Here is a 27,728-nt window from a genome sequence, read left to right on the forward strand (position 1 = left end):
ATACCCAAATAATTTACGCATAGAAAAAAGTTCTTCCCATTGTGGATCTGTCAGCCTTCTCGCATGCTCTCATTTCAGGAGGAAAGTGCTAATCTTAGTTACCATTTTAAAGATATTATATTTACTAAAGAATTGTTTGAAATAATAAAATCAGAGTAAAAATTTTACCAGAACATTCTTACGTTCAAGGTTTTTATGGATTCAGCATTTCCCCATTCCGATAATCTAAATATTGCAAGATGAATTCTAACTCTTGAGCAGCGTTCACAGTACTTTGCTTACATCAAGCCACTGCATTCATATGTTTCTAGCTCCACTGTTTGTAAAATGAAAACAGAGATTCCTACTGTACCATTAATTGCTAATCTGACACTGAAACAGTGATTTCATTCTCATGGGTGATGGGATTGAGAACTTCTGTATAACTCCATCCCCTAACAGGTACAGTAATAAACTGTTAGTTCTTTAGGCATAAGACATGAATCTGTTGGACAAAGGCTTCATTCTCTGCCTGTAATCAGTAACTTGAGGGCCTTCTGTAGATTCTGCACGGCAGTGCTCACATCTTCATATTGCAAAGCACTGCCAGCATATTTGCAATATTTTTGAGCTCTGGCAAAGTCCTCTGGAGTCAAACGGACTTCCCCTGCAAAAAACATAAGTATTACAAAGTTACTATAAAAGAAATCTGACTCAGGCTTCCTTTCATATGATTTCTGTGTTTTACTTATATTTGTGGTAATATTGTAAAACCCAGGCTAATATTTGTGGTAGTATTACAAAGACCAAGTTACTGTGTTTATTCTGTTAATTTTTCTTTGCATTCATATAATGCTTAACTTCTTCGCTCCTGGTATCTGAAAAATAGAAGAGGACCTTTCTAAACACTGGTGTTTGTATGAGCCAGTGCCTTTCAAAAGTAAGTCAATACCTTTGAGAAAGATCTGCTCTTCATCTAAGGCAGCAAAGGAGAGCTTTTTAACGACAATAAGTTAGCTGTAATCATATTACAACCTGCAAGAAACAAGGACAGTGTTTTTTGTATTGGCAGTATAATTACTTTGCTCTCTTCTTCCAGAATAATACTTAGCTAGAAACTGTTTCTCCCCAACTGGAATAACTTTTCAAAATGTAGAATCGTTTTTCACTGCCATGTTTCCGCATGTTATATTTCTGTTTTATCCAAGTGATGTTTATGTTTCCAATTTTATGTAAGATGACTGAAAACAAGATTGATCCCATTAAATGTTTACATTTTTGTAATACCAGAGAACACAAGCAAAAAATATTCTCATAATATAGTATAAAACAATTAACTGTTATTTATTAATCAGAATATTTTCTTGACGTAAGTTAAAACACCTGGAATTCTGTAATGCTCACACACATGCATTCAGTCTTCTAGGAAGCATAGTGAGGACTTATGCCCTAACTGGCAGAAGATTTAATATGTGACCAGCATCACTGATGCGTGCATAAAATAAAGCACAGTTACATTACTGTCCCTCCTTCAACCCACAAATTCACTGGGAGTTTTAAAGGCTAATCCCATTATAAAACCTCTACTCATGTTCTTTCAGAACAACTTAACTTGTAAAAGACTGATTTTTATGGACATGGATAAATAATTAAATGCAATACTAAAGAATTATATATTTATTTCAGAGGTTTCCCACATTGCATCTTATAGACAATGAACAGATTTCACGGATTAAGAAAAAATGTATTTTAAAGTGCACCATAGATTTTTATATAAAATTGGTTAAACAAAGATTTAGCTGTCTAAGTAAAGCTTTCTAATTTTAAGCAAGGACATGGATATACTTAAATCCATTTATTATGGTACAATTTCAGTTAGCTGCATCCCTCTCTTTCAAAATAAAACTGTTGTTAGCAATACTGTGAGAACATTTACTAAAGAATCTCAGTTCTTATCAGAAAATGTCTATTATATTTGCTTTTCCTTTCCCCAATCTTATTATTTAAGAACAGCTTTTGAACAAATAAAATGGAAAACCTGGGAATATTAAAATCTCAACTGGTCTACTGGCTTTCAAAACAACCCTACTCCAATAAAAAGCAGAAGGGTAAGTGCTCTTAAGATTAGTTTTATCAAATTTTAAAATATACTCTAGAAGTCTACTTACTTTGCCTCAATAAATAAATAAAACCAAAAAATAACTTAACTATTGAGGCACACTGACAACTTTGTGGGCTCATTATCATTGCGATGTGTATCAGTTTACTGCTGAATAAGTGAAGTTACATTAAATCTCTGAAAATACATACACATGTGAGTAAATATGCGTGAGGGAGTGCATAAACACAGGCACAGACTTAGGTTATTTTGTAACCTAAATAAAGTCACAGGCTAAAAGCAGCTGGGGTCAATCTACGACCACATTACTGAACATCTTTAAGAAATTAAGAAGACCAAGTTCCCCTCAAAGTGGCTTTATGCTATGATGCCAAAAGAAACTACAAAATCATTCTTTAAAAACTGGCCAAGGCATCAGTCCAGTATTCAACTAATTTATTGGAAGGAAGCCTAAATTCACCAGTCTAATCTTATTTTTACAGTATGAGCTCTATTAATGTTTTGCTGGCATAACGCCTTATTTATTATGAAATCTACTTCAGATGCTATTATGACATAACTTGAGGGAAAAAAGTTAACAATTTTAAATTTATAAACCAAAGTTTACACAGTAAGGGTGTTGATCTTTTGATGTGCTTGGTGGCCTCAGCTCCTATTGAAGTCAGCACCTCACAATGGACAAGCAGAATAGAAATAAAATAGCTCTGTGTTGCTACGTTTTCAAAATAATGTGAAACTTAACTATAACATCTGCACTTACATCAAAGGTATCGCCACAAAAGTTACTGACTTCAATTTACATTCTAAGGGTTAAGCAGCTTTGGAAAAAGGGACCTGGGGGTCATGGAGGACACCAATTTGTCCCTGAGCCAACAACCTGCCCTTACAGCAAAGAGGGCTAAAGGCATCCTGGGCTGCATTAGGACTGTTGCCAGCAGGTGGAGGGAGGTGATCCTTCCCGTTTATTCAGTGCTAGTAAGGCCACGCCTGGAGTATTGTGTCCAATTCTGGGTTCCTCAGTACAAGACCAAGCACTGGCACAGGGTGCCCAGAGAGATTGTGGAGTCTCCATCCTTGGAGAGATTAAAAAGCTGTCTTTCAAATTAACAGTGACATTTTTTCTCAAACTTCCTCCTTCAGTGCTGCAAATTAAACCATGGGGAGAGTGCAGGGGCAGGGGGAAGACATAAAGGACATAGTCCCAAGCAGCAAATTTTACAAGACCCTTGCTTGGGCAGAGGGGTTGGACCAGAGGACCTCCAGAGGTCCCTTCCAACCTCAACCACCCTGTGATTCTGAGCTCTAAAAAAGCCCAACAACATTGAGATGGGAAAAGTATTCTGTATTTATCCTGGAACAAACCTGCTCCCGTGTTAATCTGAAATAATTAGCACAGTAGTTTTATTTGTTACTGAAATGTGACAGACATATGGAACCCATAACTAATGTCAACATGCATGATTCTTTTAGTTTAAGAGGAACACAAAGTGAAAACCAAAGGCAATTTAACTAGAGATGCTGAAAATCGTGTTGGGGAAAAAAGCAGTTCTAGAATGAAAAGACTGTGTATTTTACATGGTGTACCTGCTTCTCCCTGGTATCCTTTTCTATCCATCGGATGTTTTTCCTTTTCATGAAGTTGACCAAATAGAAGGCAACTGATTTAAGAACGTTTTAATAATGCAATTTGGTGTATAAAAACAGTGATGGCAAAGGTAACTAAAATTATTTTTGAAACAAGATGCTCTTTTTTCCCATTAAAGCACTTAAGAAATTGGAAATACAAATTCTCAAAGATTTCTTCTTAAGATCATGAAAATATGTAAAATATCAAATTATTATTTCTGCTTTGCTTGTAGAAAATCAAACACTATTACATACACAGCTAGAATGACAAATGGTTTCTCTATACTATGCTACCTGTGGAAGGGAGAAAATGGCAATGTAAGAAAACTTTATAAAAACTCTGTGTAGCACAACCATGAATGCATTTAGTGTTAGCAAAATCTAAGGGTAATAAATTTTTTAAGCAAACTACACCAGAGAAGTGCAGGAACACATTACAAAAAGTTGCTGTGTAGCTCTACATTCTGTTGTCAGAGACATTAAGCAATGCTTAATTGCATAAGCTTTGACACTTTCAAAAGTCAGCGTTAAACTCTGAAACCTGTTCTCACAGGATAGGACAATTATTGAAGGATTCACACCGACTAAAATCAAAGGAATACTGTTACTTTAACTTAATTTTCTTTTCATAAAATATTCCAGTCTTCTCCACCAAAAGTTTCTCTCCCATTATAGCATTAATCAAATTGCTTCTCCTATGTTATGGGAAGGAAAGAAAATATATAATTTATTTTAAAAATATACATTTGATCTCACTACTAGAAAGAGTCTTGCAGGAATATGTGGAATATCCTGTTTGGCTATGACTATACTAGTACATTCAAGAGTGCCAGGGAACGCGTCTCAGCACTCAAACTTGACTGTCTACACTGTCAAACTGCTGGAACAGACTCCAATATGGTTTTGGCCCATGCAAACTAGCACTTTCCCAAACAATTCCTGGGCACAACTTGTGGTTAGAGCAGGCTAAAGATCATTCAATATTGGCAGCCTTCACAAATTACCTTGTTTAGAAGGTTTAAAAGTTTAATAGTATGGATGTGAGTGGTTCTGTGCCAGCTGTTCTCAGTGTGAAATATTTACAGGTATGTTTAATTTATTAGTATAGACACAGACATCATGTCTAAATAGTGGAGCAAGTGTACTTTGCACTGTGCTTGCTCTGTGGATCTGCTGGAGGGCAACACTGATCCCTCCTTCTCATCCAAAGGAAACTTCAGTTCCATAGGAATGGTGCATACCAAAGTCTAACCTCAATACACAGCCAGGATCTAGCCCAAATATATATATAGTGCAACTCAGGAACTGGGGAGGCCTCCTAGTTCCCACAGTTTAGTAAGTCTATTACGAGATACAGGCATTATTAAATCTACTTACAGGTCAGGGAACAAGGCTACTGTGGAACCGAGTACTGTTGGCATAAAAAGGACTGCCCAGCAGCATGAGGGGAAGAGTATCTGCTGTTACTCTTACATGTATAGCTCAAGGAAGGACGCTTTGGGTAATACCAGGAACACATGACAGGATGGCAACAGGAAAGGACAAAAACTTTCCATTGCTCTCAAGCTTCTTAATTCTATGCATGCAAACAAAACTGTTACTCTATCTCTCCTGACTGATCTGTCCCTTAATGCCCTCTCAAACGTCTGCATAACTGATAGTGTATTTTCTAAGCTTTCAGAACCGAGGATCTGTATGAGCTGTATCACCTCTTAGGGTGCACTTCAGCAAAACTTCCTCATAATAAGCTGTTACAAGACCCAAACTTGTAGTGACACAACAAATGTGCAAAGGAGGAATGCAGGCATGCAAATACTCAGGTTAGATCAAGTTAGAGATTCCTCACTGTGCTTAGCAAGGGTCTTAATCTATTACAGGATAGTAGTTGCTATGAATTCTCAGAAACACAGGGTATCTTAGTTCACTCAATTCCTTTTTATTTGTATTTATGTACTTATCAAATCAGGTTATCACAGGTAAGTGGCTAGAGGGAACAATGCACTGATACTATCCAGGTACTGAATAATGGAACTTCTAATACTTAATGAAGAATTAAAGTTTAAACCAAAATTATGACAACAAGAAATAAACATTCAAACCAAGAAACAATGATGGCTAAAATTTTTAGAGGAGTTATCTAAAAGCCTATTAGAATGACTGTCTAAAGTATCATGATAAGCTGGTTAAATATGAAAGCTTTGCTGCCAAACAACACAAAATTTCCTTCCCAGCTAGCAGTTACTACAGTAAAATTAAGTAAAGCCTTCAGCTGCTTTGGTTAGGGAACTACCGAAACCCTCACAACAGCCCCCAAAACTCAAAAACTATCACCAAGTCTTAATGGTTCAGTTACAGGTCTGAGTTACTGTTTTAAATGAGTTAGCTGTTACATGAGACATTACAGTAATACGCCAGACAAACAATAGGATGTGCCTTTTGTTCTTCAAGAGAACACAAAAGGTTAGTTGTCTCTATCAAAGGTAAATTGTTATTTTTATCTTTTTAAGACATCTTCTACAAAAATGGCTTCCTAATATATTAAGATGGACACATCCTTAAACATTCTTATGACAGCAGACTAAAATCAAGCCAAATATAAGCATTCCATTGAATCAAAAATGCTTTTTCAGTAAAGCTGGTATTTTAACATAGACACCCTCTTCAACAACATAACAAACTAGAATATCTAACTAAATATTTTTAAGTTATGATATACAAGAACATACCTATCCAAACAGGCAACATTTGACTGTATGTAGTACTGGAACTTAAAACATCAATTACATATACTATCAGCTTTCCCTAGTGAGGATAAACAGCAGGATAGAATGTGAACATATTTCATAGCAGGACTTACAGACCTCCTCCTCACTCAACATCCACGTTATATTGCCAACAAAAATCTGATTATTACAAACAGATGTAACGTATCTTTTTATTATTTCTATTCTGTGGACAGAAAAATTCCTAGAAAACAATTAATAATTTGTCCAAATGTACATCAGTGTTCAAATTGGAATCTAGGATGATTCCAGCTTTATTGTCGGTCCCTACTCTTTCACAGGCCATGGTTTCCCTAAGGTTAGCATTTATGTGTGCACTTCAAAGCATGATATATGCAAGCAGACATAAAATACGTGTAATATAGGTTATCAGTGATTTTAACATCAAAGATAGACGGTGTTTTAAAAGATAAAAGCCTTGATTAAACAGTACATCAAAACGACATCATTAGCAGTTCCTTATAAATTATTTCATTTAGTACAGGTACTACTTATAATCAAGAACCACACATAACAATTATGCTGCAACAGAAGACACCACTGGAATGTCCTGATTATTTAAGTGAATAAATAATGTACGTACTGATCCTGTAGAAGAAATTTTAAGTAAAGGGAATATGTATTAATTACCAAAAATACAATTTAGCAAGGCTATCAGGAATATAGGTTTTGCTAAGTATATAAGAACTTCATCCGAGAAGTAACAACATAAATAATTATGTTGTTACATAAATAATAAAAAGCCTAACACAATGCTAGCTCATGGGTTCGAAAAAGTGTGATAGACAACACTAACCATGCACTGTAGCAAAGCTTTCAGAAACTATTAAACACTCAGTAACACAATGTCTAGATAAAATTTCTGAATTAGTAGCATTCAGATAATGACAACATTATTTCTCAAACTTCTTCCTTCAGTGCAAGGGAGACGTATAGACAATATAAATGCCTTACCTGCAGACTGAGCACTGTAAAGGGAAGGATCGACTAGAGGAATATTCTGAGGAGCAGGCTGAATGGTGTTACTTGTCACTCCTGCAAATCAATGTATAAAATTGGACTTGGGTTATTTTTATTTATAGACTTTAAAACTAAGCAGACAAAATAAGCAAATAAAACAGGTAAACCTAATGACTCAATGATTTTTAAATTAAGCAGCTGATAGCTTCCCAATTCTGAAAGTTTGTAACAAATAATTTTAAGACACTCACTTCAGACCATGAATGTTTTCTAAAATAATACAGAAGAATTTACAGGCTGTCATTCATGTAATCAGTACCTCTGTGATCAGTACCTCATGTAATCTGTGTATTACACAGAAATTTAATTTCAAACATTACAAAAAATAAAAAATACTAGTCCAAAAGACACTGGTTACCCTAGAGTATTGAGGAAAACCTGCTAAAGAAGAGTAGGAGTAAACTTTAGTATTTGAAACCTAATTTCTGCCTTTTAATATCAGAGAGAGTCACCATTATTGTATTTTTAAAGCCTTATGCCTGCCATCTCACACCTGAAAACTATCTCCTTCCTAATTCCTTTGAAAACAATTGCTGAGAATAAAAAAGGCTAGCTAGATTTAGAAGGGAAATCGTGATGCTAGAAGAAGAAACAGCACTTTATGCTGTGAAGCATTCTTGTATCTGCGTTCATATTTTAGACACTCACATTTGCATTGATCCAAAACTGTATTTTTGCAGTATGTCCAGAACACACCAGACTAACATAAAGTTATTTCTACAACATCTTCTACGTAGGAAGATGGTATAATCACTTTTCTAAATTATCTTTTATTTCATGGAGTGACTGATGGGGTTAAAACTATGTAATGCAAAGAATTCACGTATTTGAATACATTAATCATAATGAAAATATAATGAAAATTCATCATTTTCAAATCTGGTAAAATCAAAGAGCTAAACATTTACCCAGGCTGAATGTAAAAACAACAGTCTCTCCCTCCCAGACCCAAAAAACCCCACCTATCTGAAGGATTTCCCTTTGATAAAGCTAAAAAAAAGAGCATCCTGAACTTTTCATAGGGTCGAAGCATTTTAAAAATGAGAAAGTGAAAGAAAAGGAGGAGTTGTGACAAAAATATCTCATATGTTTTGTAATACAAAAATGTATCTGAACAATCAAATTATCATCAGAATTGAAATAAAGAGGTTTTAGTTTTTTAGTCTTATTAAACATCATTATAAAAAGGTAACATGAGGTGAAAAAGTTGTATTCACAAATCATTTAATACAACTTTTTTTTTTTGTTTTTTAAATACAGCAACTGAGAAGACCTTTGTATTTTTACGAACTTGGTTTTGGTCCAAAAATGACACAGAATAAGGATGTAGGAGCCAGTATGTTTTGCAAAAGGGACAAAATTTCCATCAATAATATTGTTTGAGGTCAATCACACTAAAGTACTTGCACAGGAAAAGGAGCATAAACCAAATAGAAGAAAAGTATGAATGGTGCATCACGCGCGACTGTTATAGTGTTGTTGTAACAGTTTCGATACTATGTTGGATATGTTCCCACATAAAGAACAGCAGTCTATCAGCACAAGGTAAGCTAAATATGAGATGAAGTAATATAATTTCACCTATCAAGTGAAAGATTCAAGAAGAAAAAAACATTCTGTCTGCAGAAACACTCATGCCTTCAGTCCATATATCTCTTCTGGCAAAATGCTCCAAAATATGAATTATGTATTCTAAAAACCATAAAAACACAAAAAAATATTTCCAATGGTATTTTTACAATGTTAATTTATGAAGTTGCTTCTGCCATAGACTACATAATTATTTTACTTTATATTTAATGGAAAGAGGGCTAGAATTCACCTCTCAATAAAGGCATGAATTTTTTGGGTGTGATTCCAACATACCTGTGTTATGAGGTAATTCAGCTGGAGTGTTGGCTGGTGCATGGGCACCTGGTGGTATATGTATGCCAGTGTAATTACTAGTTGGTATGTTGTTAGCTTCATACGTAGATGATGATGTTGGTTGAGTTGTTCCACTATGGAGAGAAGATGACCCTGCTTCTTCCCTTTCAACATCTGCTAAGATGACACAAAATAGGAATCATTGCAACTCTTCTGTACAAACACTTGAAAACTTAGGCTTTGTTTTAAAACCTCCTTTCAAACTTTTGTTAGTAGAAAAATTGCCACCACAGTGTGACATAAAACATTTATTAACCCAAACTACCTACAGCTGATTTGACAAAGTAAAAAAGCAACAATAACAAAGGATAAAAACCTAGAAAACATACGTATTTTCAAATATCTCTTCTGTTTAAATTGAATGATCACCTCATTACTGGTCTGAATATTAGCGATTTGTTTCATTAGTACAATCCCTTCTACTTCCAGGAGTTGAACAAGGTACTACAAATACGCAGTAACCTGTATTTTAATATAGACATGAACCAAAATATGGAAAACTGTATTTGCCTTACAAACTCTCTGTAAAAAGACAGACAGTGCCAATCCTTCCACCCCACGTCAATTAAACAAACCAACAAATAACAAAAAAGAGGAACTTTTGGAAAGTAACACCAAACAAGAAAACGCAATGCAACTTAGTCGAGCCGTAACTGTATCTAGAACAGTTAGAGTACACAATCTGCAGTAAGAATAATGAGGTTCAATATATCCCATAGCATGTAAAAAGAATATCTATATTATTTTTCAATCTAGTCATGTTCTTAAGGTTCTGGTCTAGTTTGTTCAATGTTGCTTAGAAGGCTTATGGACCAATTTTATTATTCTAATGACCCAGTTAATTTAGAATATGGTTGATTTCTGACCCTTAATTTGAATTCAGTTCAATTTAAAAAAGCTAATTTTCTTTTACTCTGGGTGCTCATCTGTATCAATAACGTCAGGTGGAACGAGCACAGTTTGGGGAATGGCTTTGTTAACAGCCAGTTCTTGAAACGGAGCAAAACGAATATGGGAGCACAAAACTTGTATGTGTCTAGAGATGGCAAGAGAGATGTTTTTTCTTTATGAAATCCACACTGATCTTCAACTATACAAGCTGTGTTATGCAAACATCTCTACTTCTTAGTAATTAAACAGTCTACTATTACAAATATCAGAATTTTTTCCCACATAAGGTCCATTTCCTCCCAGAAGCAGTTCAGGTACTACCTTTACTTCCAATTCACAATAATATTTACTACAATAAAAGGCTATAATGTGGAGTAAAATCAATAGTATTGTCATTAGAGTATTTTTACTGGACTTAAATAAATATACAGTTAAAGAATATATTTTTGTTTTCTATTGCAAAGTTGTAGTAGTTTACTTTCATTCAGAACATCCAAGTACTAATAAATTCACAAATCCCCCAAATCCACAGTTTAACACCAAGAATCTTTATTTAGAAGTATTAAAAGGCAAAGAAACCTAGAAGCAGAGTTCTGTCAGATCTGTCAAGCACTGCTAGCAGCATTTAACATAAAAACACAGAACATGGTAAGATTTTTGTATGTTACTCTTTTATTTTCACTTGCTGCAACCAGTATTTCAGGCTGTGGTTTTAAGAAGCTATTTCTGACATATGCAAATAAACATCTGGCAGATTTCTGGAAGGCAAAGGATATCTCAAAGTGCCAGATTTTCCCTTTGCTGTATTTTTTGCTAGTAACTCATACTGCACTATCATGTGGCTAACACGCATAGAAGGAAAATTATATGTGTTAAAACTGGCAAACAAAAGGTGAGATTCAAAAGTAAACACCGAATATACTTCCTTTTCAATAATAACATAGTGATAGGAATAAGCCATTGGTTGAATGCTATAGTTTTCAGCTTTTTGGTTTTTTTTAAGCCAGTTTCAGAAAATAGTATTTAGTTTAACAAAATCCCAGAGACTTACTCTAGGTGAGATTAATGAAATAGTTACACACAACACTCATCGTGCTGTCTGAAGGTAAGGCTGCCCAAGTTTACTTGTATCACTGTTACCAATTATTTATAGCTTGATCAAATTGTAGCCATTGAGTTGGATTTTCCATGTCAGGTATCTGCACAAAGCTAGTATTTTGGGAAAGCTGTTGTAAAAATCACGAAGCCACTTTTGAGAATGAGGGAGTGGGAGAAAACATGCTTTCGTTGTACTTAGTACTTCAATCAAGAGACATTACCTCTAAGTTCTTGCCCGGACTTAAAGCATTAATGCATTTTTTCCTTTTTTTCTGCCCCCTGCAGCTTCCTGTTGCCCTTATCTGGCTCTTCAGCCCCATTCTGATTTCTCTCTCTCCGCACCAGGACTTCATATCCCAGATCTGCCACCCCGTGCCCCATACTCGTGTCTGTCTGTCTTCTCTCCAAGACATTCCCAGTTTCAGCTTCAAACTTCCTCACTGTGTATTTCATGGTCTCTAGTCACTGCCGTAAAAGTGCAATGCTGTAGGCAACACTGGCCACGGAAGAGATGAACTCAAATAGTTAAAGTCTGGCAATGTTACCAACAAAAAAAGCAAGGAAAAAAAAGTCTTAGAAGTGCTAACCACCCTTAGTAACAGTGCCTGTAAGAGGCAAATTCACAAAAGGGTGATGTACTTTTTAATCGGGCATATGTATCAAGAGAACAAGTTCAACTGTTTGATTTCCTCATTATGCAATTGGCAAATGTTAAACTGTATTAAACATAAAAGTAGCTTTGTTTAAATTAACTCTTCTTAGGTGTTTAAACTGCCCAAATGTCATCAAAGCACTGTAACTATTCTTTCTGCAAAGTAAATATTTAAAATATTCTTTATCAAAGACTAAAGTATTAGAACCATTTTGAGATATGTGCTTGGAGTATTTATGAAGAGCTTTAACAGTAGTGCTAAATAGAGGATTTCAGGCTGCTGGAAAAGAACATTTAACTCAACAAACTGTTCTTAAGTTCTGTGGTTAGAACATCCATAACATTATTGAAAAATAAATCTTTTCCAGGGAATGGGAGTGAACATCAGGAAAATTAGAGAATTAATTTATCATAAAGCAGTAATAACCTAGAATTTAAAGTTCCTCGCGATTTGCTTGAAGATCCTGAAATACCAGGCTGTGAAACAGTGACTCAATTGTTTCACATTCAGTTTTGTCTGCAGCTGAGTTTCTCATCTTGGAACGTCATCAGCCTTTGTGCTTGGATCCCAGCATAATGAATCCATATGTTCTTTAGATTTTCCTCAGAGCTACAGTATACCCAGACTGTTTATTTGGGGTTTTAAAATTATTATTTATTTATTGAAGGCAAGACTTTGTGGAATAAGGCCAATACCCCTGGCCTCATAACCAACAGTCCAAAGATACTTCCATATAAATAGAGGATTCTCAAGGCTTAATGGCATTCTCTTGTTTAGTGAGGGAAGCACTGATTATGACTTGATATCAGCAGCCCAGAGCACTAAATTTAAAACTAGCAAAATTTTAATTTTTAACGAGTCCAGAGAATTAAAAAGCTAATACTTTTGCCATCATCTATGAATTTTAATTTTAAAACATTTTCTTTCCTCATTCTGCTGTATTGTTTTTCTCTAGCTGGAGATGCTGGTAAAAGATCCATAATGCAAGGTTCTACTGAAACAACTGCTCCCCCCACACCATTGAGAAATGGACCCCAAAATCCATCAGCTCTCCTTTCTACTAGTTGGGACTACACAGGCTTCCTGAAATTCTGCAATACAAATGTAGAATACATATTACATATCGCAATGAAAGTGGTGACATTTAATATATTTTATTATGGCTATCCTGCGACAATTAGGAACTTTTTCATATTTGAAATTGCACTTCTAATTTTTTTCAATTAGTATAAAATCTTGTTGGATGATCTAGAGCTATTGCTAAGTGACCTTTATGTGTACTCTAGGACTCGTATTCCAACTGCATTTAAATCAAGGATGTCATTTTAAGGTTTCCATGGTAGCATTCTGACAAAAGCATCCATAAATCCAGCAGCAGAACTGCATAAAGCCTGCCTATGTTACTGTAAAAACATCTCCAAGAGTTACAGTATGGTTTTCAAGAATCACAAAGAAAATAACACTTTGGAAAAAAATGGTAATTTGTCAAGCTACAGAGACCTAGTTTCACTGTGTTTAAACAGACTTTTTCCACTTGCAAAGGGAGGAAGAAAATGAGCAAGCAGAAAGGAATGGGGAAGGTCCAGTTGTACATTCAAACAGTGCTGCTTTTCTTCTTATGATGCACAAAGCAAGAATTGACACTTTTCTTTTTTTTACTGATTCTTCTAATAAAAATTAATTTGCATAAAATTTTTGTCTTGGTTGTGCAAAGCATTATGGACACCTACGCTACAGAGTTAATTTCCAAAAATAAACGTCAAAAAGTATTTTTCATTTCATTTTTCAGAAAATAAAAGGCTGTGAGAAATTTTCTTACTACATGAAATACAATTCAACAAATAGAAAGATATTGCCAAATTATAGATATTACAGGCTCCCTATCAATAGGGATGTTAAAATTTTGGCTCATTCAGCATTTGTGGCCCTTTTAATCTGCACGTAGACATAACTTTCAAGTCTTCACCTATTCACACTACCACTTGTAATGAACTTGCAATGAATAGTAAGGATTTGAGTAAATTCTGTATTTTACTTTCCGTCCTACCACAGTTTCTTTTGCAGCTTTGAGCAAGTCAGTTACCTTTGCCTCCACTTCAATAAAATGAAGAAAGAGCCTATTTTTTGCTGCTGAGGAACAATTATTGTTTCTACACGAGATGCATACACAGATTTTTAGCAAAGGCTCTGTAATCTTTGCTTAGAAATTGTATTTTTGCAATTGTTTAGAATTCATAATTAATTTCATGTAATCAGGTGAGCTTTGTAAACATTACCACACTAAAAGCCAGACCACTAAAGAGCACTCATTTAAAGCTAGAAATATTTAACTGGGCTATTCATTACATTCACTCTAACAAAAGATTTTTCCCACATGTTGTTTTCTCCATTAAATTATCAAACTGGTGTACTTTCACTTACAAAGATGTGGTAATGTTTGCAGCTGGAGTTGCCTCATAAGTCTCTCTAGCTACAGCTGCACCAACAGTTAAGCAAACTGCCTTGAAAAAGACTGTATGTTGAAAAAGAAATTAGTTTGCTAATACTTCACTTCAAATATAGCTCTGCATAATTTGGAGCATATTTCAGTGGGTAAGATAGTCATTCCAGTGTTTAAGTCTGTAGGGCATCTTTAGGTAAGGAAAGCGTAATAACAAGAATAAACAGATAGCTTGGAAATCAAATTGTCTCATACTCATTATTTGTTCACAAATATTTGAGTTTACTTATATTGCAGTGTTTCTAGAGTATTAATAGCCAAACACATTTTATCAGGAAACTGCAAAGAAATTATAATTGGCACCCAGGCTTTTATACACTTCTGTTTACTTTTAACAAAATAAAGGCTAACAATAAACAGGGATAGATGCTTGGTTCACGTTCTCATTAAAAAAAAAAAAAAGGTGATGATGTATTTCATAATTTTTTTTTTTTAAACTGTGACAGTGCCCAGAAGATATAAATGATAAGAGATTACACTGTGGAGAGCCACTTTCCACACTTTTTTGGCTAAATTTTGGCACCTCTATCTGGCCCTCTCCCCTTTGCACCCATTGCTTCCCTTTTCGATATACAACTGAATCATTTTTTTAAAGAATCATAAAAAGGCTGAAGGATCCCTTGAAGGTTACCTGGTCCAATTCCTCGCTCATAGCAGTGCTAACAGACATCATGCTGCTCAGTCACAGAATGGCTGAGGTTGGAAGGGACCTCTTGAGATTTTCTAGTGTAAACCCCCTGTTCAAGCAGGGTCAGCTACAGCTAGTTGCCCAGGACTGTGTCCAGCTGGGTTTTGAGTATTTTCAAGGATGGAGATCCCATGAACTCCAGTCCAGATGGGTTTTGAGTATTTTCAAGGATGGAGATCCCATGAACTCTCCTGGACACTCTTTTTAATATCTGACCACATTCATGATCAATATTTTTTTTCCTAATAATTAATTCACATTTTCCTTGTTGCAACCCGTGTCCATTGCCTGTTGACCTATCACTAGGCTCATCCAAGAAGGTTCTGGCTTAGATCTCTACACTCTCCCATTAGGTACTTTAAGACAGCAGTAAGAACTCTCTCTAGATGCACTCGACTTCACCTTGTATGCCATGTTCTCCAGTTCACATTCAGAAGACAATAGAAAATTCTCATAATTCAAGCAATATACTACTTTCTAACAAAGGTGGGCTTGGAAGGAGTGACTAAGACTGCCTATCTTCTACTTCCTTATACTTTGCTCACTGTCTGATAAAGGTGGTAAGCTAGACAGTTTTTATTCACGCTACTTTGTCACTTTTTATCTTTTGCTGTACATTTGTCTTCTGATAAAGAATCAGCTAGTGGTTGCCAAGTGGAGTAGGTTGCTATACCTTACTGGAAGGATCACCAGTTTAATCTTCCTATAAATAGTAGGTCATGCCCATCCTCCTCTTTCTTCACAGATGAACAGGAAAGAAGCTTCAAAATATGAGATTGCATGATGAAAAGATTGAGAACCAGAAGAGAAACCAATTTTCTAATGTTTTGACATGTTTAAAACCAATGTGCAGAAAATTACAAGCCTATTTGTAACATATTTGAAATTACAGGTTCAGACTTCAAAATTTCCACTGAAGACTCAGGAACAGACTCCAAACGAATGGAAACAAACAAATAAATATTTGTGTGTGCGTGTGTGTATAAATATATGGATCATATATATTAATACATATGATCATAAAAATTTATGTAGCCACCTCTACAATTACCTCTTTTGTACTGTAGCTTTGTTTATTGATTCTTTTTATTAGAAAAATTTGTATTATTAAATTCAAGCTTAAGTTAGGAGATAAATGAGCATCAACTTGAGACATTTATTCAAGCCACAAAGTCTTGTATACTAACTAGCTCAGAGGAAAGTTTCAAATCATTTAATGTTCTTAGTTGTTTCATTAGATATGTGAAGAATTATACATAGAGGTTATTGTCATTTGTGCAGAATTAGTCTGAATTAATTCGCATAATGAAAATATCCATTCCAAAGACATCGTATTTCCATAAGAGATCCACATATAAATTTTGTATTTCAAGCTTCTGTGTTGACTGGGGAGGAAAACGAAGAAACCCCTTATTAATGAAATTGATTGCTATCAAAAGCAACTGGTGAAACGCAAAAAGAATTAAACATTCATAAAGCATTAAGCACAGAAAAATGGCAAACAGCAAAAATGGAAAAGTAAATGGGTGAAAGTATAGTGAAAGTTAATTTAACAACTACATACTAATTTTATTTTGATATATTTCAGAAATGCATACTTTTTGGCATGTATTTTGCTTTTATCAATAATTGAAAAGCATGGTCAGTTTACACAAAGAACAGTAATACTATTACCTGCTTCAGCAGTTTAACAAAAGAGTTTTGTAAGTAATTTCATTCTCTTGTGTATCTGTGAAGCCTCTGGATCTATACTTCAGCAATAGGTTGACATTACAAAGTGTAGAACTAATATGGCAGCTCCGTTTTGATGGTTTAGTTACTTTTAGTAAAAATAGAAATAATGACATAAGAGAATATAGCTGCCTCTCTCAGAACAGGTTAGGATGTGCTCTTGTAAGACAGAGTCTCCTTAGTATGTGTTCTGTTCCTTCATGGTGAGGCTAGCTTGCATGCTCACAGTGCTGGTGTCTGCCTTAACAAAGCTCTAAATAAGAAAGGTTTGGATGCCCCTAACATTTCTTCCTGAAGAACTAAGACTTTTAAATTAGCAGCAGATTTTAGACAGGTCTGAATGCATCAAATAGAAAACAGTAATAAGTTTGGGAGGTTTATAAACAACCTCTTCTGGTAAACGTTCAATTCAGTAAGTGAGTGTCCTTGGAAATTGGCACTTTTTGTCTAACCATTAAGGAGGTAACTTCGAGGAATCCTGTACAGGAAAATCAGGTAGCTAGAAGAACACAGGAAGTAACTAAAAATACAAGGAAAAGTGAGATGAATGAGAAAGCTGCAGGAAATCCAATCTAAAAAGAGTAGGCCAGAAACCTATTTTGAAAACCACATTATTATACAGGGAAGAAGGGGTTGTCTCACACCTATTTAAATCCTGAGAGAGGATAAATTGGCAAAGGGTTCATAACTTTAGAGAAACAGATTTAAAAGGAGAACTGTGGGTAGCGTTAAAGAAATGCATGGTTCTGGCCCGAAAGTGACAATGCCTTCTTAAAGAGTAGCTGTATTCAAAATAATAATCTTCACTACAGAGGAAAAACAAAAAAAAAATTATTTACTAAGTCAATAAAATAGTAAGGTCCAATAAAAATAACAGTAGGAGAAGCAGAAAAAGCAGAAGGTAGCCCATTGTGAATGGAACATTAAACAGGGAAGCATCCTGTGGGGTGCTCCCTGAAGAATGGTGCACACCACCATTTCAGTCTTGGCCCAGCCCTCTGCTCTTTTAAAAAGAAAAGGGAAACACATACCAAAGCTCTCTCCTTCCATTCCGATAGGCCCCGGCTGAGGAGTCTCTCCATTCTTCAAGCAGTTATGAATGTATGCTGCCTTCCACCTGGCGTACTTCCTGTGCTGGGCGTTCTGGGGAAGCCAAAAGGCCAGCCATTTTAACCACTCACTTCTGAGAATTAATGCATTCAAAATAGAGAAATACAAGCAGGTTTTCCACCCTGACACGAGATTATAAAACTAAACGGTTTTCTCTACTATGATTTGACACCCCTTTAAAGAAAAACAACATATGTGAAATTAATCAGTGAATTAAAAAAAATATTAAAAGAACAGCTCTAACTGGATCTCAGCATGAAAGGAAAATGTGGAGATCTTCAATTAGTGAAGCACATCAGGAAAAGGAAATAAACTATACCAGGACCATCTAAGGTGAAAGACAGAGCAAAGTGTAGTAATTACTGACATGAACTAATAAAGAAAACTTCCTGTCTCCATAAACTTAAGATGATTATTTACCTTAGATTTAAGCATCTGAAACTTAAAATGCTACTCCTGCTGATCCATAATATAAAATCTTTTCTAATTACATTATTTTACATTTTAAAAATGTATTTAAAAGCATGAATACAGAAAGGCTGCTGTAGTTGCAGATTAATGTGGTGGGTGGGGGATATTCTAGGACATAAAGTATTTCGATTTAGTATCTTTACAACATAGCTAAAAATCAGATGGACTTTAGCAATACATAAATTACCTGTAGAGCAAGGGGTTACGATAACAACAACTTTAAACTGTTAATCACAAGTTTAATAGTTCAGTTACTAGAAAAAATATGAGTACTTCTCAAAAAATTACTATATTGACAGTCAATACTATTTTTTGCCAACTCTCATCTTCTGAAATGGTGTCAATATGAAGCAACGGCAGTGAGAAGCCAATCTGCTACTTGCCTTTCTGATTCCATTTGCAAAGTAACAGTTTGAAATTGAAAAAATGTAATAGTAGCTTCAGTATTTTAAAAAAAACAACAACATGATTTTCCAGTATTTTCAGATTCTGGGAAAAAGGAATCGAGGAAAAGCATTTTATTTGGGTTTTCATAGACTCCTCTTTTCACAAAACATGAGTGACTGAAATAAATGACAGAATCTCAACTATTTTGAGATTTTTCCGTTTCATTTTTAAAAATATACTTTGCTGTTCTTAGGTGCAACTTTAGTATGTCAAAACATGAAATGAGTATAGGCCACTTCTTATCTTCTGGGATTTTTACAAGAAATCTTAAACTGATTATGCAAATCAACTACTTTGCCAAAAGTTTTAAGAGAAATAACCAGTTCTGAAAGTTATGAGGTAATATACTTCAAAGAACAAGGCTGAATATAAACAGACATGAGACATGTGGACGGACGAGTGGAATAATTTGGCCAAGTGAACAATGCAGGTTGATAGCTTGTTTCACATCATCATCATCATCACCTGCAAGAAACTGGTGAGCTCAGATGTCCACAGTAACAATCACAGGTAAAGTGGTTTGGAAACTGAGGTAGACAGAATAATCTCTCTTTAAAAGTCCTGACTGAATTACATCCATAGTTTTTGAGAATTAATAAACTGAAATTCAAAATTGTACTTCACAAAGTCTATTTCACTGTCATCTTGAACAGGGTAGAAAGTGACAGTATAATGGATATCTCCAGCAAGCTCCCTTGCTCATGTTTAATACATTGGTATCCACCAGGGTGCTCACACAGCCCAGGAGAAAGATATAGTCCTCATTTTCACAAATAAAATGTTCTCCAGAAAAAAGCCTATCCTGATGACAGATTTATTAAAATGCATTCACTATTCCTCAGAAATGAAAAATACAATTGGAAAACATGGCTTTCTGTTAAATACTTCCTTTTAAAACTCTTTCTTGGCCAGGTAGCATTACAGATGAAATTCTTTTATCATTCACAAATACACTAGAAGCCACAAAATGAAGAAATACACACCCACAGTATGGTGCTTTTAGAAGAGAACATTACGCAAGATTTAACAGCTTGTACATCTCCCCTCTGTTCTAATACCACAATTATTTCTTGGTAAAGTATGAAGATGCTGTTGTATCGGGTGTCTGTACCCAGGTGCTGGCAACAAGGGGGTGGCAGGCGAGGCGTGGCATCTGTGAGGAGAGGCCAGGGCAGCCCTCTGCCAGACACAGCCAGCTCCAGCAGACCCAGCGCAGGACACCGCTGAGCCCCTCAGCCAGGCTGGTGGCACCTCTGGGAAAGCGTATTTAAGAATGAGCCAAAAAAGCACCCACCAAAACGCTGGACAGAGAGAGGAGAAGGGAACAAAGAGTGTTTGATGTGTGTCAGTCTGTATCGCAAGGGCAAAGCTTATCATTCCAGAACTAAGAACCTACATTTTGTCGCTTTTAGTTTGTTTTTAATATGCACTGCTGTCCCTTTTCGGAAGGCTGCCCTCCTGTATGAACGTTACTAACAGATAAATGAAGATAACACTACTATCACACAGCTTCTTGCTGATCTGACATAAGCTGTGCCTTCTAAAACACATCTTGCAGAAAATCCTTTTGCCTAGTTCTAATTTTCTGATACGGAACACCCACTGTTTCCTGTGCAATCCACTTGCCAATTAAAAATATATATATTATTTACAGTACCCATTCTCTGATTTCAGGTGTCAAGTATCTGCCTTCTATGCCTTCTGCTGTTGATTTAAAAGCCTTTTAATAGTTGATATTCCACACATACGAAGACAATTACATACTGAAAAGACACACAGATTGTCTGAATAATAAGAATGGATAGAAAAGTTAGATGACTTGATATATAACCAGGTGTCAGACTGAGCTTACTTCAGGCTAACAAAAGCTCTGCAAAAGTCTAAGGCAGTCACATTGTCATACTTGTCCCATCATTCCTTCATGTGATACTGGATAAGGAAAATGTTGAAATGTAATGATCCTAGCGAGAAGTGCAAATCTTTTACTGTATTTCTTGCACACTCTCTTTTAACAAAGTCTTCACTGATTAATCAATCAAAATGAGATAACTCTGCTTCTTTCCAATTACAAAGCACTTCTGTCCTTTCAGCATCAACAAAAAAACCTCACATTCAGTAGTAAACACATCACTGCTAGCATTCACATTGACATTTAAAACCATTTTTTCCATCTACAGGAAGGATTGCTTCAGGACCTCTGAGTCGTCACCAAATCAGTGCACTGTCCCATGCACTGGATTCCTACCATCTAAGATGATCATCCTTTTCAGTCCAATTCAACATGCATTCACTCTCTGGCTCTAGGGACCATTATTATTTGGTATCGTAAAGGATGTCAGGGTGCATAGCAGCCAGTTTTAAGAGAACACATGAAAGAGCAATCTTACTTGCACCTCTTGACAGATGAAAATTGTGGACTGGTATAGTCTCAGTCTCTGGAAGATGTGGAATCTTGCAAGAACACTTGGCCAAGTGTTCTTCTTGGGCAAGACCTGTCTTTAATAGGTACACTTACGTTCCCATATGTCATAGTATACAAGAAGTACACCACTATCAAAACCATTCTTTTACCTTCCTTCCAGTATTTACAAATGAAAGTAGCCACGGCAACTGCATTTTAAACTGAACAAATATGCCTACATGTTAGGCACGTGTATCAGATTGGCAATTTACATACAGGATGTCAAGTCTGTGAATTCCAAGCAGGGCATGGAATAGTTTGGGACCAACACGACCACGGGCTTCTTATGGGCCTTGCAAAGCAGCAGAACTTTTGGTTTCTAAGGCACTTTTACTAGTGTAAGCGTGGAAGCCTATAACACTCAAGCACGTGAGAAAAAAAATATTTGTAGATTACCTGAGTGGATTTAGGTATCCTGAGACATATTCAGCACTTACATGATCAGCACTTGCTGATTTTGTCTCAGATTGTCTAGCATCGTTGCTGTTACTTACTTATTTTTTCAGGTATTTCAAAGATTTAACAATGTTTGAAACTCATCTTCATGAGTCAGTAGCAGCTTTCTCTAATTTTTTTTCCTTTGCTGCAAGTTTTTAACTATACCATGGCATTCTCAAAATGAGCTTCTCATTCAGTTAATTTAGCAAGAAAACCTCACTTTTAATTTTCAGAACAAGTATTAAGAGTACCTGCTCCTCTATATCTGAGATTAATTCTTCCGTGGGGCATGAATAACAGAGAGCAGCTAACTATGCACCTAATCGAAAAGTTTGTTTTAAAACAGACCAAGAGATTATTCTGGTGTGCCTTAATAAAAGTAGTCATGATCTTGTTCAGTCAATTCTGGAATGCTTGTTTGATTAAAAAACTTACCTGCCATTAAGAGGACCGTGTTAGTTACTTTAGTAGATAACATTTTAAATGAAAACATTCATGTCCTAATGTCCAGCTAGCAAGCCATTTTTTATGAAGTAAATTCATATTCTTCCAACTTAAGATATCACCATTTAAAAGTAGGGTTTATTGCAAAACCAAAAACATCTGTTCTAACTAAAACTGTACACAATTCCACCTCAGTTACTAGCACTAAATTTCTTGCTTGCAGGGTGAAAAAAGTGTCAGTGGAAAAAGGCTGGAATCTTGCATCATTTTTCCCTATAATCATTCCTACTTGCTCAATGTAATGTTATGTGTCCCACAGTAATAATCAGACTTTGCATTTCAAACTGATACTTAAGTCATGAAGCATCATCTAACAGATAACAGTTATCTAATATTTCACATATAATTTATTTGAAATACTTAGCACAATTCCTTATGACTTAGTAACACGAGTTTGACTACACAATTAGAACCTATGTTCTTTGAAGTTCATATTCACAAATTAAAACAGTAATTTGCACCTGTGCTAGGAAAAGCAATCAGATAATACGCTGATATCCCTAACACTTACCTCTTCAGATAGCTCCCCAAATACTGTTAGAACGTCTATCAGGAGACTTGCAGTATAAAAGGACTTTATCATGTTTCTGGAAAAAAGAAAACATTTCACTAACTTTGTAATGTCAGTCTCTCAGGACCACATTTCAGAAGTTGGCATTTTAGACCATACTGGCTTATTTCAAGCCAATCATCACTATTTTTTTTCTTTTTATCTTGTACTACACAACTTACTTCACAATGTTTAAATTTAGCAATATATTAGCTAGTCTCCTGACTACTATGCAGAAAGTTTTCAGTATTTTTTTTAAAGCTGGTCAGCTGTTCTGCACTTAGTTTCTAGGTTGGAATGTTCAATATATCAACATGCTGTAGTAATTACTGTAAATCAAACCACATAATGTATCATCACAACTATTTTATTATCATTGAACAGTAAAAACTGCAACATGCTCGATGTCAAGGTCAGTATTAGCTCGGGGTTTTAGAAGGCTTGCCAGTAGGTGAGCAACCTCTTAGAGAACACAAGAAGGAGGATACCAGTTAATGTCTGATGTTAGAGACATACAAGTAGTAATAAATCAAGTTTTCTGAAAGAGAAATTAACATATTAAAGCACAATTCTTGTTTCCAGTCACATTAAAGAGTTAGGATATTCAGATTTCCTGACCAGTATCTTAATTCAGATAACAAAATCAAAGACTGTCACCTACTTATGAAATTGCCCAGCTCTATCTTCATTGTCTGCATACAAAAACATTTTCAAAGCATAATTCTCCACATGAGCAGAACCAACAATTTCCTGAGTAATTGCTTCATTATCACCAAATTGCTTTTTCATCTGAAAAAAGTTGAAAAAAATACATTCATTACCTTATTAGACCCTAGCAATTCTGCAATCTAATTCAAACACAAGAACAAGCTGCTGATTTAGACAAAGCCAAGTAAAATTTAAAAAAGAAAAAACACACATTTTAATTATTTTACAAATCTCCAGCTTCTAACATAACAAGCACTAGATGTAGCATGCTAAAGAGAAAGCGCCTTCTTTTGGAGGGATAAATATTATGAATAATTAGCTCTGAGTATCATCTTCAATAACAAAATACTCCCAAAAAAATCCTGAAACAACCAATCAACAAAAAAGTTAAAAATAAACACAAGTACAATATTGGGAAGGAATAGCTACAGATATTTTTCCCCTTACTGTCAGAAGGACCAAGTACTCTGAAGCCTATGTCAGGATTCAACAGTTCAATTGATAAAGTAATGCATGTTTTATAAAGGTAAGAGTGATCATGTGTCTTCTCTGTTGTAAGGTTATTTCACTGCAGTTCATTACATCTTTCAAAGTGTCTGAGCCCTATCTTGACTTGTCTAGTAACCTATGGATTTACTGGAATTTTCAGTGTAAGCAGTGTACTGCAATTCAAAGACCTCTTTTCAAAGACGTTAGCGTACAAGAATCCTCAGGTTTCCTAATAAAAATCAGTAAAGCAAATAACTCTCTAACAGTTACAACAGGTGGATTTACAGCTTCTGAATAGGCTACTGTTTGCACATCAGGAAATCTCAGGTTATCCTTAGAGAACAAAAACAGGAACACCACATGATACTAACCTGCAGCTTTTACTTTGCCAAAAGATTTAAAAACAATCTCTGAATGGCAGTTATTTTTCACTGTGCGTGTGAAGAAAATTTAATCATGCAGGCTGCATTTCCATATTTTTTAGACTGCTGCCAACTTTTTAATACATAGAATGTTGCCAGAAAAGTTACTTGATTTCAGTAATGAATAATATGAATATAAACATAAACTTTCCAAACAGAACTTTAAATTTGAAGACTTTTGTTGAACTCATACTTTAGATAGATTTCAAAAAGTACTTGTGTTCTACAAAGTGTAATCATTTTTCTTGTGAGAGTACCACAATTTGTATTGTTTTGGTACCACAACAGCAGTTGCAAGATATGTAACTGAAAAGAAACACTGAAGTTAATTTAGGAAGGAAATTATTTGGTTTTTTATATATATATATTTCACCAGCCTACATATATACACCTTAGACTCAGAAAATAACATTACTACACTTGATCTGATGTTCAATGGAGGTGATTCCAAATGTACAAATGACACTCAGCTACATACGCTTCTAAAAATATTAAAGTTAACCAAGTTGTTTACTTCTGAAATTACGCTTCACACAGTCTGTGATTCAGTATAGCAGTACTGATGTTTTAAATGATGATTCATAATTTGAACCTAAAATCAAGCAACTTTGGTTTAATTTTACAAAAAGCATTTAAATGAAACACCTATTGGAAAAGCAAAATAACACAAGCATATGTAAAAATATTTCTAACACAAACATGCATTTTGGATACAGAACTGTATTTAGTTAATTCACATATTTGGAATATTATGAAGTTGCTTGCAAAGAACCCGTGGTAATTTCCAGATATATCCACACTGCTTTATTCTTTGCTACTATACAGTTCAAGAACATTTGTAAGCTTCTGTCTTAACCTCTGAAATAATCAACTGTGGCAACACACAGAAAGCTGTGAGAAACATTTAGCTGCAGCACCCCTTCGTGCCTCCTGCTGGTTAAGGGCAGACTGGAAATGGCTGCTACTGAAATGCCACAGAGGTCCAGCTTGTCAGTATACCCAAGCTTCCTAGCCCCAAAAATGGTGTATTAGATCCGCTTAGAAGTGCTCTCTCCATCCTTCCACCACATGGCTACACAGAAGGAACTTCAATACCTGAGCATCGGCTCTCACACAGACAATCTTACTAGAAGCTGAAAGACGCTGGTTTTCTAGTGTTTCCAAATGTGAAACAAAAGGGAACAAAGAGGAAAATCTTTGAGTTTTAACCTCATCTTTCCTGCCACCTCTCTTACCTTTTAAGCATGAAAATCAGACCCATTAAAGATGTTAAAATTTGATGAAATAACACATCAAGAAGTCACTGTACAGTGGATTTTCCATTGCCAAAAAAATCAGGGTCAAAATATAGCAGAAGAACAAGGTATGAATGAAGGACAGATGGTTCGTGTTTCGTTTTTTTTCCTGAAGAATTGAAGGCTGTTGCACTAGTTTCATACAAACTCTTCAGGCATAGCTATGGCTAGATTTTGGATGGAATCATTAATAGTGAACACAAAAAGAACCGCTGTTTAATTTTTCAACATTACTTTCTGCTTCCACACACTACTTCAAGACTATTGAAAACTACAGCACACAAACATGAATGAGTGTCCAGAGAAGGGCAATGAAGCTGGTGAGGGGTCTGGAGCACAAGTCTTATGAGGAGCGGCTGAGGGAACTGAGGTTGTTCAGTCTGGAGAAGAGGAGGCTGAGGGGAGACCTCATCGCTCTCTACAACTACCTGAAAGGGGGTTGTGGTGAGGTGGGTGTTGGTCTCTTCTCCCAAGTAACTAGCGACAGAACTAGAGGAAATGGTCTCCAGTTGTGGCAAGGGAGGTTTAGACTAGATACTAGGAAAAATTTCTTTACTGAGAGAGTGGTCAAACATTAGAACAGGCTGCCCAGGGAAGTGGTGGAGTCACCATCACGGGAAGTGTTCAAAAAACATGTAGATGTAGCACTTCAGGACATGGTTTACTGGGCATGGTGGTGTTGGGTTGATGGTTGGACTTGATGATCTTAAAGGTCTTTTCCAACCTTAATGATTCTGTGAATAACTCCTAGAACTTAAACTTACCATCTATACAATGACTTTACCTTTCTTTGTTTAACTTTGTTTAATAAGAGTGGGCTTACAAAAATTCATAGCGTAAAATGCCCAATCTCCAACAGAGGATACAATCAAAAGTATCTTTATCTTTCCAAGAATGTTTTAAAAAACTCTCTGGGTACAACAGTTTAGGTAAAAAATTCCAAAAGCACCAAGGACTAGGCTAAACAATCCTATAGCAATGAAAATAACTCTTACAAACTTCAAGGAATCAAAGACAAATCAATAAAGTCTTCTAGAACACCTGCATTTATTTTGTAATGAATTATGACTTGACATAAGAATATGAATTACAATACTTTATTCATACATGTTGTCTAGACAAAACCTTACGGCAAGTGTCTGCTGTATGAAATTTCACTTATGTTTGTGCATGCATGCATACACATAAACATACACACACATAAAGCTTTACCTCCTTTCAATCCTTCTGCCAATCTATTACATACAACTTAAATTCATACAATATGCCTGCATACAGCATAGCTGCACCAATGACTGATGACAGAGAAAAGAGAGTATTTGCAGAAGCTTAAATAAAAATTAAAGTAACATCATGAATCATTTTAGAGAAGAGCAATGAATTCTACTTACAGCTTCCAATTGATCCATAAGTTTGGATAAAAATTTACGGCATTCTGGGGTTTTACTATCAATCTTCATTCCTGTTTGCATTGCATATAAACGACCTTTAAAGGAGACAAAACACACACAAAAAAATCAGATGTGATTATCTAAGGCAAACCCCATAGGCAAACAAAGCCATGCCCCCCCATCTGAAAGACAAACTCATCTTGTGGTTTACCAATGTACTGCTACAGTACTAGTGAGCAATGACAGCAAAATCTAGACATGGTCAGTTTTGCAGAGATAGTAGGAGATACTTTTCTAAGAATTATGCTTTATTTTTCTCAGTGAGTATTTCTGCTGATTTCAGATTGATGGTTGTTAATTGTATGATGCAATATTAAGTGCTTTTGTAAAGAATCACAACCCTTATTTGCGAGTCTCTCAAATAAGAA

At 35.4% G+C, this 27,728-nt stretch overlaps 1 protein-coding gene across 1 annotated transcript; it reads right to left on the reverse strand.

Annotated features, from left to right (window-relative positions):
* On the reverse strand, nucleotides 1-27,391 carry VTA1 (vesicle (multivesicular body) trafficking 1). The gene is made up of 7 exons (XM_010294888.1): nucleotides 27,301-27,391; nucleotides 23,657-23,784; nucleotides 22,957-23,032; nucleotides 18,046-18,157; nucleotides 9,394-9,567; nucleotides 7,462-7,542; nucleotides 1-646 (listed from the first exon to the last, which is right to left on the reverse strand). Exons 1-7 carry the CDS (start codon nucleotides 27,379-27,381, stop codon nucleotides 501-503), a joined length of 798 nt encoding a protein of 265 aa, XP_010293190.1. The 5' UTR covers nucleotides 27,382-27,391; the 3' UTR covers nucleotides 1-500.
* Between the last annotated feature and the right edge of the window lie 337 nt (nucleotides 27,392-27,728).

Source organism: Phaethon lepturus, unplaced genomic scaffold (assembly GCF_000687285.1).
Source record: "Phaethon lepturus isolate BGI_N335 unplaced genomic scaffold, ASM68728v1 scaffold24649, whole genome shotgun sequence".
NCBI lineage: Eukaryota > Metazoa > Chordata > Aves > Phaethontiformes > Phaethontidae > Phaethon > Phaethon lepturus.